The sequence below is a fragment of the Nomascus leucogenys genome, chromosome 8, assembly GCF_006542625.1.
Source record: "Nomascus leucogenys isolate Asia chromosome 8, Asia_NLE_v1, whole genome shotgun sequence".
NCBI lineage: Eukaryota > Metazoa > Chordata > Mammalia > Primates > Hylobatidae > Nomascus > Nomascus leucogenys.
This window is the reverse complement of record NC_044388.1, coordinates 82,157,092-82,175,604: the sequence shown is the minus strand read 5'-3', so window position 1 is coordinate 82,175,604 and position 18,513 is coordinate 82,157,092. Positions and strand designations below refer to the sequence as shown.

Genomic DNA, 18,513 nt, shown 5'->3' with positions numbered 1-18,513 from the left:
AGTCTCCAAATATTATTAGATGTTTTATTTCTGTTTCTTACTACCAATAATTTATGAAACCAATGGCAATACCCAAAACTAATTTAATGAAAATCAAAATCATCAAAACACAAGAATAAAGAAGTATGGAAAGAAAGAGGTGGGAGGAGGAGGGAGAGAGGGAGGGAAGAAAGAAAGAAATTAGAGATAATAACAGACTAATAGAGAAAATTTAATTGTGTATGTTTAATATTCTGAAAATAGTTATTGTTTAATGAAAACTTGAAGTAGCAAAAACAATTGTGTCTTTCCAATTAAGAAAGAGGAAGTAAAGATGGGAAAACTCTTCCCTTTGGACGAAACAGATATTAAAACAGCTGATAGTCACAGTGGAAGAGAAGGGAGTAGATAGATGGTGTACACATGTTCCCCTAACTCTTTGAATTCTGATACTTCATTCTTCACTACTCACTGAAATGATGTATGCTGGGACAACAAAGACAGTTGCCAGTCACCATTCCAGGACACCTGTATATAACATCTATTTTCTTACTGTGAAAAAAAAAAAAGGAAGAGAAAAAAATTCACTGGGAAGCAAAATATGTGAAGATCAATATATATCTTTGAAACTTTTAATAAATAATACATATTTTTTTCTTGGGTGTAGATCCCTTTGACCTAAATAATTTGACATAGAATCTACAACATAGTTGGTATTCAATCAATATTTCCTAAATATACAAATGAGCAAAAATATATTACGTAGCCAATATCCTTAAATTAAGTACATCAAGGTTATTATTTCTCTTCCAACGATTTATGCATGTCTCCTGCTACAGCATTTTCAGTTTGCACTGCTTACACTTTAATTCCACTCACTAAGAGCTGAATTTAACATCTTAAAAAGAAACTGAATCGGCACACAAAGCAAACGTGTATTGGAAACCTACTATATATTAGGCTCTGTGCTTGCAGATGATTGGTCACTGCAAGGGGCATTAAGACGAGGTCCTGCCCTCAAGTCTCAAGTTTGTTTCTCCTTCCATCTCTGGATGATATAAAACACTGGGCTAATCAGTGGGGCAGCTGAGCCTCACAGCAAATGCCCTTTCTGTGGAAATGTCCTCGGCTGTCTGGCCGTGACACAGGAGACCTAAAGCCAAACCATGGGGGACAGCAGGAACAACTGAAGGAGCACCAAGTCAGATGAGGAATGAAGCAAGTCAAATGGAAGGGAGGAATGGGAAATGGTAGGGCTGAAGCCTGCACCGAGTATGAGGTTTATCATCACCCTGCTCTCAGGGCTCCCACATGTTCCAATGGCAACTCACAGTCGATGAAATGTCAGACCAGTTCTGAATGGGTCAGTGCAGGCTCTTCAAAAAATGATTCTTCTGGCCAGGCACCGTGGCTCACGCTTGTAATCGCAGCACATTGGGAGACTGAGGTGGGTGGATCACCTGAGGTTAGAAGTTCAAAACCAGCTTGGCAAATATGGTGGAACCCCATCTCTACTAAAAATACAAAATTTAGCCAGGCATGGTGCTGTGCGCCTGTAATCCCAGCTACTCAGGAGGCTGAGGCAGGAGAATCGCTTGAACCCCGGAGTTGGAGGTTGCAGAAAGCCAAGATTGTGCCATTGCACTCCAGCCTGGGTGACAGAGTGAGACTCTGTCTCAAAAAAAAAAAAAAAAAAGATTCTTCCAAGAATCTTCCAAGAAACTTGAGTAGTATTCCAATGTGTATTTGTTTATCCATTTACCAATAAACAGTTCCTATATTTTTACTATTATGAATAAAGCTACTACAAACATTTGTGAACAGCTTTTTATGTAGACATATACCTTCATTGCTCTTCGGTAACTATCTATTTAGAATTGGGATTGCTAGGTCCTGTGATAAGTTTAACTTTTAATGATCCCTGTCAAACTATTTTCCAAAGTAGTTATACCATTTTGCATTCCCGCCAGCAACGCATGTGAGCTCCAATTGCTCTGCACCCTCACCAGCATTTGGTATCGTCAGTTGCTTTTCTCTTTTTAAAAATTTGCTAGGTAGCTGTATGTCATTGCGGTTTTAATTTGCATTTTCTTGATGACTAATAACATTGAGCATCTTTTCATATGCTTATTTGCTATTCATAATTCACCTTTGATGAAGTGCCTGTTCAGATATTTTACTCAGTTTTTTTTTGTTTTGTTTTGCTTATTTATTTATTTAGAGAGAGTATCTTGTCCTGTCACCCAGGATGGGGTGCAGTGGTACAGTCATAGCTCATTGCAATCTTGAGCTCCTGGGCTCAAATGATCCCCCGACTTCAGCCTTCTGAGTAACTAGAACCACAGGTGCACACCACCATGTCCAGCTAATTTTTGTATTTTTTGTAAAGATGGGGTCTTACTATGTTGCCCAGGGCTGGTCTCAAACTACTGGCCTCAAGCAATCCTCCCACTTCAGCCTCCCAAAACACTGGGATTACAGGCGTGAGCCACCACACCTATCCTTTTGCCCATGTCTTGAATTGGGCTGTCTGTTTTCTTATTATTGAATTATGAGACTTATTCAAGATTTCTGAATGATCATGAGAATTCAAGTTTTCTGGATGCAAATCCTTTATCAAGACTTTATGATAAAGGACTTGCATTCATAATTCTTAAAGAATTCTCAGTTTTGCAAATATTTTCTCCCAGTCTGTGAATTTTCTTTTCATTTTCCTAATGGTGTCTTTTAAAGAGTGGATGCTTTTAATTTTGATGAAGCCCAATTTAACATTTTTTTCTTTTACATTTCATGCTTTTTGTGTCCTGAGAAACCTTTGCCTATCCAAAGTCAAAAATATTTTCTGCTTTGTTTTATCTAGTTTTACAATTTTAGATTTTAAATTTAGGCTTATCATCCATTTCAAGTTAATTTTTGCATATGGTGTGAGGTATGGTTGAAGTTCTCTTTTATTGCATATGGTCGTTCAACTACTTCAGCACTATTTTTTGAAAAGAATATCTTTTTTTTCCTATCACATTGCCTCGGCGCCTTTGTTGAAAATCAATTGGCCATTGTCTGGGTCTATTTCTGTACTCTCTTTCTGTTCCATTAATCTATGTGTCTATCCTTTAATTAATACCACATTGTGTTGATTACTATGGCTTTCATGTGATATAATTTTAAGTGAAAAATAGCACCATACATAGTTTTTTAAATAACATGCTTACTATAAAAATGTATATATATAGAAAAGACTGAAACTTGCAAAAATAAGATATGAGATTGTAGGTGATAATGTTCTCTATTTTTAATAGAAGTTTCTTTTATCCCTAGGACTAGGCTCTGGCTCTGCCAGGGAAAAATGGCAGGAAATAACTAGAATATTCTGCTTTCTCCAAGGTTTTTTTTAAGAATATATCTGTTCGAAGAAAGAAGCCTTACTTATAACTACTTCACTGACCCACATTCACCTAGCTTCACTGAATGTATGCTCTTCTTGCAGTCCTTGGAAAAGTCATTGCCCATTGATGGCAAACTCTCCAGGGGTTTTGTTATTTCTCAGAATGCCAGCAATGTAGAAATATGTGCGATATGACCAATCAGACATTTTCATACCAGTCCTGTTTTATAGTAGTTCTTCATTTAGTCACTCACTCATTTATTCGACATTTAATTAATTTAATAAATAATTAAATCCAACATTAAATAATTAAATGTCGTCGGATGCATGAATGAGTGACTGAATGAATAACTATTTTTACTATATACCAGTAACAATATTGAAATTGCAAGATGAGGAGGGCAAAATCTCTGTCTTCAAGGTGTTCATAGTCTAGTAAAGAAAAGAGGTTCACACAAACAATTGCTCCACCGGTATCACAGTGCTAGGGTGGGTCCCTGTTTAAGGTAAAGTGGGGCATCACAGAGAAAATGGCCTGTTCTGCTCACTTCCTGCTCCACTATGACTAGTCAGTGACTTCCCCTCTTTCCCCAGATCTAAGATTGTCCTTCTTCAGTTTCATCTCACTTTCAGGAGATGACCTTCATGATGAAGATAGAGGTCATCAGAATGGAACTCCCATCCTCATTGTCCTGCCGCCTAGAGAACAAACCTGCCAGCATCTGTACCCTCTCCTTCCGAGGGAAGTGTTCTCTTTTTAGCAAAGACGAATCTCTTCTCAGGGGAGATATCCCACTCCTTCCAGCCATCCTAGGAGCCTTGCCCCACAGGCTATCCCCCTTCTCCCCTGGAACTCCAGCCTCTTCCTTTCTCCTCGGTGCTTAACTCTGCAATTCCATCACCTATTAAAGAAGAACACTTATCTGATTGTACATTCCTTATCTGCTACCACCTGATTGTCTGTCCTCTTTTATTCTAAACTTCTTAAAAAAAAAAAAGTCACCTGCACAATGTTCCACTTCCTTGTAATACTTTCGTTCCTCATTCTGGCTCCTATGACCCAACCACATTTGCTCTTGCTAAGGTTGCCTATAAGTGCCATCATTGCTCAAGTTTGGAACACTCTGCAGTTCTCACCTCTTTACCTCTTATTGCCGTTCAACACTCTCACCCTCTTCTATACTCTTCCCTGGACTTCACTGATTCCAGGATTCTGGGTTTTCTCCACTTCTCTGAGCATTCCTTCTCAATCTCCTTTGCTATCGCCTCTCCCCTTCCTTGAGTCCTAAATGTCAGAGTTTTTTCAGGTTCAGCCTTGAGTATCTTTTCTTCCTAGGTAATTTCTACGACTTTAGAAATTACAGTCCACCCCTATGATCCCTGTGACTTTAAGTGCCATCTGAGACATCTTTCTGGATCTCCAAACCTACATGCTTAACTATTACCTGACATCTTTACTTGGTTGTTCCACAGGCACCTCAGATTTAACAATTTGAAAACCAAACATTTGATCTCCACTGCCCCCAGCCTATGCACTCCTTCAGGGGTCCTCATTTCAGGAAAGTATACAAAACATCTGTCCACATGCTCATATTAGAAACTTGGTAAATGTCCTTAACATTTTATCCAGACATTCATGTTCTCCAGTCCTATGAGCACTGCCTTGAAATTAAATGTTGACTCTACCCAAACCTCTCCCTCTCCATACCATATCATTTCTTGTATAGTCTCCTATTGGTCTTTCCTTTGCTGTAGTCACCCATTTCAATCTAATCCCTACAGAGAAGTCGCAACCATCTTTTAAAATGTTAGCTATGACACATCATTTGCCATTTCAATGTCTTCCCCATCATACTTTAGATAAAATCTGTCCTCTGTAATGTAGACAATAAGGCCGGTCATGATTTGGATCTTGCCCATTTCTCCAGCCTCTTCTCACATTGCCTCACCTCAAGCACTATCCTGCCACAGGGCATTAGCACGTGCTCCTGAGAACCCCTCCTCCCCCATTCTTCACATCGCTAAGCCCTGTTCATCTGTCAAGTCCCTGCTTAAATGTAATGTCACCAAGCAGACTTTTCTTATCCCCTTCAATCTAAATTACCATCAATCTAAGTACATTAATATCATGAAAATATTAATTTGTTTAGTTGTTTAATATTCATATTCCCCAACAGATTATAAGCTCTTTTAAGGTGGAGAGCATGTGTTTCTGGTTTGCCTGTGCCTCTGGTGCCTGGCTTTGTGTCTAGCAAATAGTGGTTACATGGGTATATTAGTTCCCTATTGCTGCTGTAACAAATGACCATAAACTTAGTGGCTTTTTCATTTTTTTTTTTTTTTGAGATGGAGTCTTCCTCTGTTGCCTAGGCTGGAGTGAGTGGTACAATCTCAGTTCACTGCAACCTCCACCTCCTGGTTCAAGTGATTCTCCTACCTCAGCCTCCTGAGTAGTTGGAATTACAGGCACGTGCCACCACACCCAGCTAATTTTGGTATTTTTAGTAGAGACGGGGTTTCACCATGTTGGCCAGGCTGGTCTCGAACTCCTGAACTCAGGTGATCTGCCCTCCTTGGCCTGCCAAAGCTAGTGGCTTTAAACAACACAAATGTATTCTCTGATAGTTCTGGGTATCAGAAGAGTCTTACAGGGCAAAAATCACAGTGTCAGCAGAGTTGGTTCCTTCTGGAGGCTCTAGAGGAGAATCTACTTTCCTGCCTTTTCCAGCTACCAGAGCTGCATTCCTTTCTCTTTCTCTGCCTTCAAACCCAGTAGTATAGCATCTTCAAATCTCTCTGCTTCTGTCTTCACATCACCTTCTGTCTTACTCTTACTCTGTCTCTTTCCCCTCATCTCAAGATCCTCAACTCAGTCACATTTGCAAAGTCCTTTTGACCATGTAAAGCAACATATTCACAACTTCTGGATATTAGGAACTGATGATTCTTGGGGACCATTATTTAGCCTACCACAGTAATTGTTGAGTGAATTAATGAGTGAAGGGAGAGAGCCAGGAATGCTTCACAGGGGGGAGAAATGTTTAAACTGTAATATGAGAGATTAATAGGTATTTACCAGGCAGACAAACAAAGGTTGCATTCATTCTAGGAATAGGGAAGTACATGGACAAAGGGCTAGAAGTAAGAGAAAGCAGGTTTCGTTTGGAGAAGGAAGCAATAGTGTCTTCTTGTACGGAGAGTTTGAGAAAGGATTTGAAATGAGCAGACAAGTCAAGGCTGAGTTCTACATCACTGGAGGTGTAGAAGACTGTGTAAAGACTGTAGACATTACCTTTAGGTGAGTCAATGCTGAGTCATCTGCATGCTTATTATAATTCATTCATTCAAGATTTAACAAGCAATCATTGAGCAGATTTTTTATGCCAAGAGATGGCTAGGTACCACCTAAAACAGATATCATTAAACCTAAACAGACCAAAATGGCAGCATAAGAGAGAAGGGATAAAATATTGACTGGCTGTTAGAACATTAGTTTGGGGGTGTCTTATGTACCAGCAAGGGTAACATGTGAAAGATCTTACAGAAGCTCTGTGTCTTTGTGGCATTCTTCTGTTTTAAGATGTTTTTAAAATAAAAGTAATACAAATTAGAAAATGTAAGCATGCAAAACAAAGAAAATAAAGATACATTTCTACTATTCAGAGGTAAACACAATGAATATTTTGGTATATATACTTCTAGAATTTATTTAATATTATGTACATATGAAACTTATTACAAAGTATTTATTATGAAATATTGAGACATGCTAAAAGAAATCGAGAAAAATATAATGAAAATCCAGGTACCCACTACCCAGCTTAAGAAATAAAACATTATCAATACAGTGAAGATTCCCTGTTTACACACATTTCTGAATTTCCATCTCCCTCTTTTTTTTGGAATAAAAAATGTGTTACAAAAATAATACATACTTGTAAAAAAATTCAAATGATACAGAAATAAAAGCACAATATCCCACCCAGCATACATAACAAACACAGAAGCCCTCTCCCCTCCAATCCCATTCCTGGGGGGTTATCATTGTGAACAGTTAGCATATATCCTTTCAGACTTTTACCTTTGCATGCAAGAGTATATAGAGTATATATAAAAACACATACAAATAAACACACATGGTTCTGTGTTTTACAAAAATGGAATCACATACATCTGTTATATATGATTCTTCAATTTCTTTCTTCATTCGTACATTACACAGATTTCTAAAACACAAGCCTGATTACATCACTCCTCTAAGAGCTTATTTCCCATAATATAAAAATCATACACATTAACATCAAATGCAAAGCTTGTGATGATATACTTCCTGCCCATCTTTCAGTCTCATCTCTAGCCATTCCAGCATTAAAGGACTGGAATATAAACCATCTTAAATCCTTCCTGGAACAAGGCAGTTACAAACAAACAAACTAGAAACACACTGCCATTTCTAGACTGTGGCCTTTCCCATTCATGTTACACTTTGACTGGACTTTTCCATCTGGCAAACTTCTACTAATTCTAAAACAATCAGCTTAAAAATTATCTCTAGGAAGACTTCCTTGACTTTTCAGATATGATTACTCCTCTATTTCCCCTATACTTTACAGCTAGCTTCTTAATTGCACTTATCTCACAGTACTATAATGATTTATTAACATGTTTTGAATTCCACTTCTCCTCCCCCAACTCGATGGTGAGCTCTTTGGGGAAAAGGGATTTGTCTTATTTACCTTTGCATCCCAAGGATCTGACAGAGTACTCATCATGAAAAGGAGATGCTCAGTAACATATCTGTTGAGGGTTTTATGATTCTAGGAACATTTGCTGAGTACCTACTATGCACAGAACCATATCCTAAGCATGAAAAGAAACACAAGACACAGTCTTTGCCCTAAGAAACTTACCATTTTCCTACCATTTCTCCTGGTGGGGAGGGACATAAAACATTTAGATGGCAACATTATCATTTCTGACATATAGGCTGTTTCAAAACTTACGGTAATTTGCCTCAAATCCGTGTAGGAACTAGGCATTGCATAATTAAATAAATAATAAAATAATGGGCGGTTTGTCACACAGGTTTAAGTGTAGCAGAGTCCACTAGAACCCAATTCTCTGTCCCAGCACGAGGGCTCTCATCTGTTCCAGCCTGTAAATTAGAAAAGTGAGATGATACCATGCTTGGAAATTTTCTTTCTTGTTTTTTTTTTGAGATGGAGTCTCACTCTTTGGCCCAGGCTGGAGTGCAGTGGCATGGTCTCCACTCACTGCAACCTCTGCCTCCCGGGTGCAAGCAATTCTCCTGCCTCAGCCTCCCGAGTAGCTGGGATTACAGGCATGCACCACCATGCCTGGCTAATTTTTGTATGTTCCGTAGAGATGAAGTTTCGACATGTTGGCCAAGCTGGTCTCAAACTTCTGACCTCAGGTGATCCGCCCGCCTTGGCCTCCCAGAGTGCTGAGATTACAGGTGTGAGCCACCACGCCCAGCTGGAAATTTCCGATGCTGCTGAAGATTGTGTCTTGGGTGTTCAACTTGGGATCAGGCTCCTCACAGCTCCCATAACTGATGTTGCTATCCTCCAAATCATGGGAAGCCTCCCCACCGTCTCCCTCATAGGCCATCATGCTTTCTTCATTTTCCATGCCCATCCGGTTGTTTGGGTCTTATTCCACAATATCCCACATCAGAGTCACTTCCACTTTCACTCAGCTGGATAGCAGAGAAAGGATTGTCTCCTTCTTCATCACTCCCAGCATCTTCCTCATCATCTTCTCCTTCAGACATAAGCAAATCCTCATACAGGACACTGGCTTCAGGTTGTTGTACAGTTCCTTCCTCATCATCTTCTCCTTCAGACATAAGCAAATCCTCATACAGGACACTGGCTTCAGGTTGTTGTACAGTTCCTTCCTCTTCATCTGCAAGATCACCATCTCCCCCTTCTGGAGCTGGAGGCTTAGGTTTCCCATCCTCCTCCTCATCATCATACCCTTCCATATCCACATCAGAGTCTTCCTCACCCAGCCTACCTCGGCCCTGGCACATCTGCTTTTCTGGAGTGGCAGTGGGACTATCCAAGACAGACATATTGCTCTCATCTTGAAATACAGAGGCATCTCGAGACGTACTGAGGGATATGTTGGTATCATACATGTCAGGAAGCTGAGGTGTGTAGGGCCCTGGGGTCATTGGGTCCAGGCTTTCTAATTCTGCTTCCTCCAAAGCTGCTTCTTTAGCTGTACAAATATCCTTCTCAAGTTGAGTCAAATGCTCATCATACTCAGTCATTGTCTGGTAACAGACGTTCACAATCTCCTGAGCAGTCTTAGTATACTGACTCTCAGGTCCATTATACTTAACACTGTTGGCCAGAATAAGGTTTACATCACCTAGAAAACTCTTCCGACTCTGATACTTGTGCTTGGAGATGTTCTTACGTATGGTCTCTAAATCCACTGGATTGACAATCACTTTGTAATAATCTGGAACAAACTTCTTATTAACTGGGTGATGAAATGGCCAAGAATCTGGAACTGCCATCATTTTCTCGGTGACAATGTTGTCCAGAATGAAAGAAAATGCCACTTGGTCATCATCATCCAGCAAGGGGTTGATAGCTTTCTCTAAGCGAGCTAATTTGTCTTCTTTCTCTTTGAGTTTTTCATCACAGAGATCCAGCATGGATTGAGAGATCTGAGTCAACGAGTGTTTTGGCCCATTGTAGGTTGCACTGTTTTTCACAATTAGCTCCAGATGCTCTCTGAACTCTTCCCGAGACGGGTAGAGGCACTTACGCACATTTTCACGGAGTGTTTGTAGGTCCATTGGCCGAGTGATGATTTTGTAGTAGTCCTTTACAACCTTTGCATTGACTGGAGTGTGGAAAGGGTATGTATTTGGAAGATCTCTCATGTCATTGATGATAGACTCCAAGATGGATGATAGCGTCACCATAGGGTCTGTGCGGCGTCGGTGGATGGACTTATGAGGTGTATTCAAATAGTCACAGTGAACAGTGGTTTCAATTCGCCGTTTCTTCTTTGGAGGAAGCTGCTGTTTAGGAAACCTGAGAACCAGAGATTTTCTGCGAACCTCATCCGCATTCTCAATTAGCTGTTTCCCCAAGACAATTTTGGTCCCTTCAACCTTGATAAGTTCTTCATTATCATTACGAATGACTCTCTTTTCCAACTCCTCCTCCTGCTCTTCTGTCATGGCAACAGGTTTGGAAGGTGGCACATTTGTTTGATAATAGAGGGGGCAGAATTTGTTAGTCCTCATGTGTCCAATGGCACCACATGCCCCACATTTCAGTTTTAGGTGAGGACGCTCCTTCATTTTCTTGGGCTTCTTCTCAGGAGGACCCTTAAGCTTCTCCTTTTCCTGGTTCCGCTTAAGCCGCCTCAGTTGCTCTTGAATCCTCCGCCGTTCTTTTCGCATCTCTTCCCGATGTTTTTCATCAAAAAGGGCAAATTTTTGAATGAATTTCTCATCTTTTGTAGTCCGTATGTGCACATAGGCATCAATGACAGCTGGTTTTCGGACTGTCTCACAGCGAACATACTCTTTCCCCTCTTCATCTCGAAATGTGCGATAAATCTTGAGACAGTGTCCAGTGGCAGAAGAGTTAAGGCTAGTCTTGGAAGCTGTGTTATCATCTCTGTGATTGTTTCCTGATGCTGCTGAACCCGCTGCCAGTAGCATTCGCTGTAGTTCCTTCCGCTGCTGCTCCTCCCATTCACGTGACAGCTGAGAGCTGGTTTTCTTGTTCTGCAACATGTTCTCAATGTTCTTTCTCATTTCTTCAATGTCACTATCTTCAGCTGAGCTGCTGTCTGTGTCAGTTGTTAAGACTTCAGTTGATGACAGAACCTTGTTCTGCAGGTCAAAGATGCGCTGACATTCCTCTTTGTAATGCTTTTGATGCTCAGCCACAGAAAACCTTGATCCACGAGCAAATTTACTCATAGGCCCCTCTCCAGAACGAGCCTGTTCTGTTGACATTGTGCGCACCACATCAATCACTTCCCAGCGGGACAACTTTTTAATCTCTTCCTCAGGCACACCAAATTTACGTAGAAGTTGCTTGGCATTTTTCAGGGAAAGGCGACGAAGGTCTGCATCTGTTCCTGTCACTGTCTTCTTCACTGCCTGCGGCTCTTTATCATCCTTCTGCTGTGTTGGTTTATTTGGAATCTTCACATAGGAGAATCCTTCACCACACCCTGTGGGATCTGCCACCCCAGTCACCTCCAGGAGACACTTGCCCTTCATGGCAGCAATGAAGGCCCTTGTGGTGTTCCAAGGAGCAGTGTGAACTTCATCATCAATCTTCATCCGGAAATCTTCCTCTTTTTCTTCTTCTGGGGCAAAAAAGGATTTCTTACCATAGCCAGCATCCTTCAGTCGTTGCTCTGCAGCTATCATGCTATAATAAGCACAGCACTGCTCTGGTGACACCTTAGCTCTGATCTCTTCTTCAGTTGGTAAACGAAAATCAGACTTAAGCACCCACCAGTTTGAATCCATCCCTGTGCGTTTGAAGTCAGCGCAGAGCTTTAGCCTCTTCCGGATGCTGCTTTCTGAATGGGAAGGAAAGGCTTTTTTTATATCTTCCATTCGTATCCTCCGTGGCCGATCTTTACTCTTCCAGAAAAGGCGGTAAATGAAAACCTGTAGAAAGTCTCGAATATGCATATTGGCCCTTCTGGAGTTAGGCCCAGGAACTTCAAACAAGGGACACTGCTGGCCAACCACAAAAATATCCACTAATTCCCGAATATAGTAACCCTGTCTTGTCCGAATGATCAGGAAATCAGTTTCTGGCATCTTATGAAGATAAATTGGAGCACGAAAAAGGTTGTTCTCAAATGCCTGCAGTAACTGGCCAGGATGGAGAGAGCCCAAGAAAGGAGATGTATGGCAGTAAACAGTTTCCCCATATTTACAATCTGGTGCTCCAGGATCTTTTCCAGGTTTCCGTTTGTAATAGTTATTTATCTTGGTTGCCATGCCAATCTGCATCATTAAGGGTGCATTTTCCTCACTATATTCTGCAAGAATAAGATCTCCATCTTTGCCTGTGAGATCCTGAGGTGTGCGCATAAAAAATAAGTCTCCACCACCTGAGGCTTGCCTCTCTTGTTCTCTCATCTTGGCCTTTTTTTTAATGTGCTTTAGCAAAGGTTTGACTGAATGGGGACCTGGCTGAGAGAGTGCACCAAATGAGTACTTTTTCAGAGGTGGCCGATGGAACTGCCGGATTTTGATGGGCCCCATGTGGGTGGGAAAGAAGGGCTGCCATAATTCCACAGCAGGAATCGAATGCTGGATAATATTCCCTCCAAAGGTGCCTCGAAGACCCTGTTGGTTGGGGAAATAATACTCATCATTGGAGAGATTCCATGGATCTTTCACTTCTGGCTGAGACATGTTCTGCTGTGGTTCCTCCCTGATGACACCTGTTTTGCCCAAGAGAATTCGACTCTTCTTCAGAGATGGTTCCTTCTTACTCTCCTTGGAGGGGGAGTTAGAGGTAGCCTCTTTCTTCTCATCAGGAATTTCCAAAATGAGGTTCTCATCATTGGGATCAAGTGCCAAAACAGGAGGTTCCAACAGCCGGGGCATGGCCTGAGCATCCCAAATGATGTTGTCCTCCCAGCGTCCATACACCAGATCCTCACTGTCAATGGGAAAAATGGAGTACCAAGGTTTGTCATCATCCAGAGTGGCTGCAAAACCTTGCTGAACATTGTAAGCCATTGCATTCCTAGTCATGCTAGAAGGAAGCCAGCCTGCCAGGCTTGCATGCTGAGGTTTTGTCCCTTTGTGTTTGACATCCTCCCCATCCCAGATGATAGAATCCTCCCAATGCAGCTGGGTCACCATCAGGAAGTTTTCGTCAGCCAGAAGATCAGTGCCATTGCTTTCTTCAAGTTTCCTAAATTCCTCTGTCATTCTAGATTTTATCACAGGTTCATGTTGTGTCTTTCTCAGTTTGAAGCCATAGTCAAACCCACTGCCATCTTCGGAGACACCCAGCATATCATACCACAGTCGGGCAGGCCCATAACGCCACTCAGCCACTCTTGGTTTGGTATCTGTCACTTTATCTACATCTCCAGTTGATTGGGAAAATTTGGACTTCGCAGAAACCATCATCTTGATTTCATCATCAGAGAGACACTGCTCTGGAGGTGGTGGTGGAGCGTAGTCATAGTTCCACAAAGACTTCTGGCTGACTTCTGATTCTACCAAGCATTCCAGCTTCTGGATCTGCTCTTCCTGTATCAGCTCACGACGCTTCTTCCTCTTTCTCCGAGCACTCCGCCAAACAGAAGGGACATTCTTCCCTGGTCCAAAAAGATGTAGGAAGCGTAACACCTTTCCAGGTCGAAATTCTGGAAAAAGTTCTGTGACACTTGGCAACGGCTTGGTGGCATCATGCTGCATAATCCCAGCCAATGGAAGGGTCAGCTTTCCATCCTCAGATTCTGCCTGTGTTGCTTCCTGAGGTCCCATCTCAGATTCTGAATCAGAGTAACTACTGAAGTCCACTTTCTCTGAGGCCAGAAAGGAAGGGGCAATGATGGAGGGCAAGATGATGCCTTCTCTATTTTCAGACACACAGGTAATAGCATCTTGGTCCTTACCCTTCTTCATTGGTCCCGGGGGTGGAGGTGGAGGAGGCATCAACTTGCAATCAATGTCTTCACAATCAGCATCATAGTCATCTTCATCATAATCTGAGTGGCAAAGCGGCTGCAAGCTCCCCATCGTCTGCTGGTGTCTTCGGCTTTCATCTTCTGCCACCTCATTGATGTCTGAATAGTCCACAGCATCTTCTGTACTCCTAATCCACCCTTCATCATTTACCAAGGCACCGCCAGTCCGGGTCAATTCTTCATTTGCCGTGAGTTCAGTGATCAGGCTGCCCAGCCCCAAAGCCCCCAAGCCTGCCAAGTGCTTCTTACACTCATCATCCAAGACGCTTTCCCCCTCCAGCTGCCCCGCTCCATTGATGTTGCCGAAAAGGATACCCGCTAAAGAAAATGGGCCGCCTCCAGCTGAATCTTCCTCGCTGTCGGTGTCTGACATGATGGCGGCAGTGACGGTAGCTGCTGCCCTCAGCAGCAAATCGCAGCCGGATCCCATAAACCGGAAATAAAACAAACAGTCGCCAGGAAGTGACCTACTGGCTCCCTTACCCTACCAGCGTCTACCGGAAGCTGAATAAAGGCGGGGGGGGGGGGCGAAGGGGCGGGGGGGGGGCGAAGGGGCGGGGGGGGGCGAAGGGGCGGGGGGGGGCGAAGGGGGGGGGGGGGGGGGGGGGGGGCGAAGGGGCGGGGGGGGCGAAGGGGCGGGGGGGGCGAAGGGGCGGGGGGGGCGAAGGGGCGGGGGAAAAACCCGGAAAACATTTTTTTTTTTTTGAGACGGAGTCTTGCACCGTCACCCAGGCTGGAGTGCCGTGGCGCGATCTCGGCTCACTGCAAGCTCCGCCTCCTGGGTTCACGCCATTCTCCTGCCTCAGCCTCCTGAGTAGCTGGGACTACAGGCGCTCGCCACTACGCCTGGCTAATTTTTTTTTTTTTTTTTTGTATTTTTAGTAGAGATGGGGTTTCACCATGTTAGCCTCTCGATCTCCTGACCTTGCGATCCGCCCGCCTCGGCTTCCTAAAGTTCTGGGATTACAGGCGTGAGCCACTGTGCCCGGCCTGTTTGCTGGTTTTTGAGACAAAGTCTTGCTGTGTCACCCCAGGCTGGAGTGCAGTGGCGCGATCTCGGCTCACTGAAACCTCCGCCTCAGGAGTTCAAGAGATTCTTCTGCTTCAGCCTCCATAGTAGCTGGGATTACAGGCATGAGCCACCATGCCTGGCTAATTTTTTGTATTTTTAGTGGAGACAAGATTTCACCATATTGGCCAGGCTAGTCTCAAACTCCTGACCTCAGATGGTCAGCCTGTCTCTGTCTCCCAAAGTGCTGGGATTACAGGCGTGAGCCACTGCACCCAGCCTCCATAAATCTCTTTATACATGAACTGCATATGTATGCTTCTCCAAATAATCTATAGTATTGTCATGCTTTACAATTTTGTATAAAAGGCATCATACTGTGTGTACTCGTTTTTTTTTTCCCTTCCTTTTTTTTTTAAGAGATGGGATCTCACTATGTTAGCCAAGCTGGTCTTAAACTCCTCCTGGCCTCAAGCAGTCGTCCCACTTTGGCCTCCCAAAGTGCTGGGATTACAGTCGAGAGCCACCACACCTGACCTTACTGTATGTACTCTTAGCCATAATGTTTTCTGGATAAAATTTATGTTTATGATATTCAACTATGTTGATGCATTCAATTCTATTTTTATAGCTCTATAGTGTTCTACAGTATGGTTATGCTACAATTTATCTATGTTCCTATGTTTGTTCATTTAAATTGTTTCCAAATTGTTCCTTTTATAAATAATGTATATGATTCCTTGAGCATATGTAGGACACATTCTTCAGGGTATACATCTAGGAGTGGAATTACTAGATTTTACAATATATGCTTTTTCAACTACACTTGCTATTACTAAATTGTTCTCCAAAGTAGTTGTACCATTTTACATACCTAACAGCAGTGTATAAAAGTTCTCACCTCCCCACATCCATTCTAACACTTAGCATTGTCATTTGTTAATTTTTCTTCATTTCTAATAAATGTATAATGATATTGTGGTTTTAATTTGTATTTCTCCGATTCCTAGTGAAGGCTAACTTTTCATACACTTATTGACCAACTGTTTTTCCTCTTATGTCAATTGCCTTTTCATATATTTTTATCTAATTTTTATAGTATTTTTAGGTTATCTGTCTTTTCATTGATGTATAAGAGTTCTTCATATATTATGGATTTGCTTGCAAATAACTTCCCTAGTCGGTGACATGTCTTTTAATCTATTTTAATGGTGTCTTTGATTAATATGTATTTTAAAATTTCAATCTTCTCTTACCAAATTTTTCCTTTATGCTTTTTTTTTCTTTTTGAGACAGAGTCTTGCTCTGTCACCCAGGCTGGAGTGCAGTGGCATGATCTCGGCTCACTGCAACCTCTGTCTCCGGGTTCAAGTGATTATTCTGCCTCAGCCTCCCCAAGTAGCTGGGACTACAGGCACACGCCACCACGCCCGGCTATTTTTTGTACTTTTAGTAGAGATAGGGTTTTGCCGTGTTGCCAGGCTGGTCTCAAACTCCTGACTTCAGGTGATCTGACCCACTTGGCCTCCCAATGTGCTGAGATTACAGGTGTGAGCCACCACGCCTAGCCTATGCTTTTTTTTTTTTTTCTAAAAAAGCTTTTCCTACTAAAAGTCATAAAGATATTTTCTTAACATTCTAAAAGTTTTAATGTTTCACTTGTTTTTTTGTTTAGTTCTTTAATCTATCTGTAATTTATGTGTTTGATATAAATCTAGTTTGTGTGTGTATGTGTGTGTCTGTCTGTCTGTCCTTCTCTCTCTGATAATCAGTTGTTACAGCACCATAGATACCCATTAATCTGTGATGGATCTTTGTCATATATCAGATTACCATAGAAAAATGTATTATTAATATCTCTTTCTGAATTTCTGTTCTGTTCCATTGGTCTATTTGTTTACCCTGGAGACTCACTACACTTAATGTCTATAGCTCAATTCCTATAGCTTTATAATAAATCTAGACAGTTGACAAAAATGAGCCCTGCCCCAACCTTGATTTTTTTCCAAAACTATATTAGATTTTTTTTATCTTTTGCCCTTGCATATAAATTTTAGAATCACCTTGTTAATTCCCACTTTAAAAATCTGAGGGGTTTATATTAGAATTGTATTATACCCATAAATTAATTTGGGGAGACCTGATATTTTTGTTACATGAGTTTTCTTATCCATGAACATAATGAACGTGGTAGCCCTTTATTTATTTAAGCTTTCTTTAAATATTTTTCAATAAAATTTAATACTTTTTCTGCTTAGATATCTTAAACATCTTTTGTTGATTTATTCCTAAATGTTTGAGTCTTATGTGGCTATTAAATGTTAATTTAAAATGTGTGTATGTAGGTGTGTATACATATCCTTGATTTCTTGTTAATATAGGAATTCAACTGCTTTTTAATTATAATTGTCTTACATCTAGTAACCCTAGTCTAGTCAGCTGTCTTAATGATTTTCACAATTTGATTGCAGATTATCTTGGGTGGCTGTCTATGTAATCCTCTATAAGTAATCATATTTAAAGTTTTATTATTGATCATTCTATTTTTAAATACTATCAATTGTGTATGCATGTTTTTATCTCTTCCTTTTAGATAACCAATAGTATATACTTTTCCACCTTGCTTTTCTTGCTTAAAAATATATCTTGGAGATTACTCCACAGTAGTTTATAGAGATTCCTTCTTATTTTTGATAACTGTAGAGTTATCACTTGGGTGAGTATACCAGCCACCCATTGACAGGTATTTGAGTTGTTTCCAGGCTTTGCTATTTCACACAGTGCTGCAGTGAGAAGTCTTATGTATGCATCCTTTTTTTTTTTTTTTTGGTCAGAACATCTTTGGGATAGATTCCTGCAAGAGGGATTAGTGGGTCAAAGAGTAAATGCAGATATTATTTCATCAGTATTTGCCAAATTCTATTCCTTAGTTGTTGAACCATTTTTCATTCCCAACAGCAATGAATGAGAGGGACAGTTTCCCCAAAGCTTCAACAACATAGCATGTTGTCAAATTTTTGAATTTTTGCTGATCTCATAGGTATAAGACAGTATCTTGCTGTAGTTTTAATTTGCACTTATCTTATCATGGATGACATGGAGTATCTTTTCAACCAAGGGGCATTTGCATTTATTTTTCCTGTGTATTTGTTCATATCTCTTATTCATTTTTCTAAGGTTGTTAGTCCTTTCTCCTCTTTTTAAATAAAATTTTAATATGTTAGGGATATTTACCCTTTCTGTAATATAAATTGAAAATATTTTGCCAGTTCGTCACTTATTTTTTTCATAACACTGTATATTTTACTTTTCTTATTAAAATATTTGTTCTCTGGACAAAGAAGTCTATGTTGGTAGTTTTTTATTTCTTTCAATATCAAGAAGTTATCTTTCCATTGACCTCTGGTTT

The 18,513-nt window shown here is 41.1% G+C and overlaps 1 protein-coding gene across 1 annotated transcript; it reads right to left on the bottom strand.

Annotated features, from left to right (window-relative positions):
• Positions 1-1,049: 1,049 nt before the first annotated feature.
• Positions 1,050-14,525, bottom strand: TAF1L (TATA-box binding protein associated factor 1 like). The gene is given in 4 exon segments (XM_030818386.1): positions 1,050-1,132; positions 8,836-9,020; positions 9,022-9,181; positions 9,254-14,525. Coding segments are annotated over 4 exon segments (5,700 nt in total).
• Positions 14,526-18,513: the final 3,988 nt, after the last annotated feature.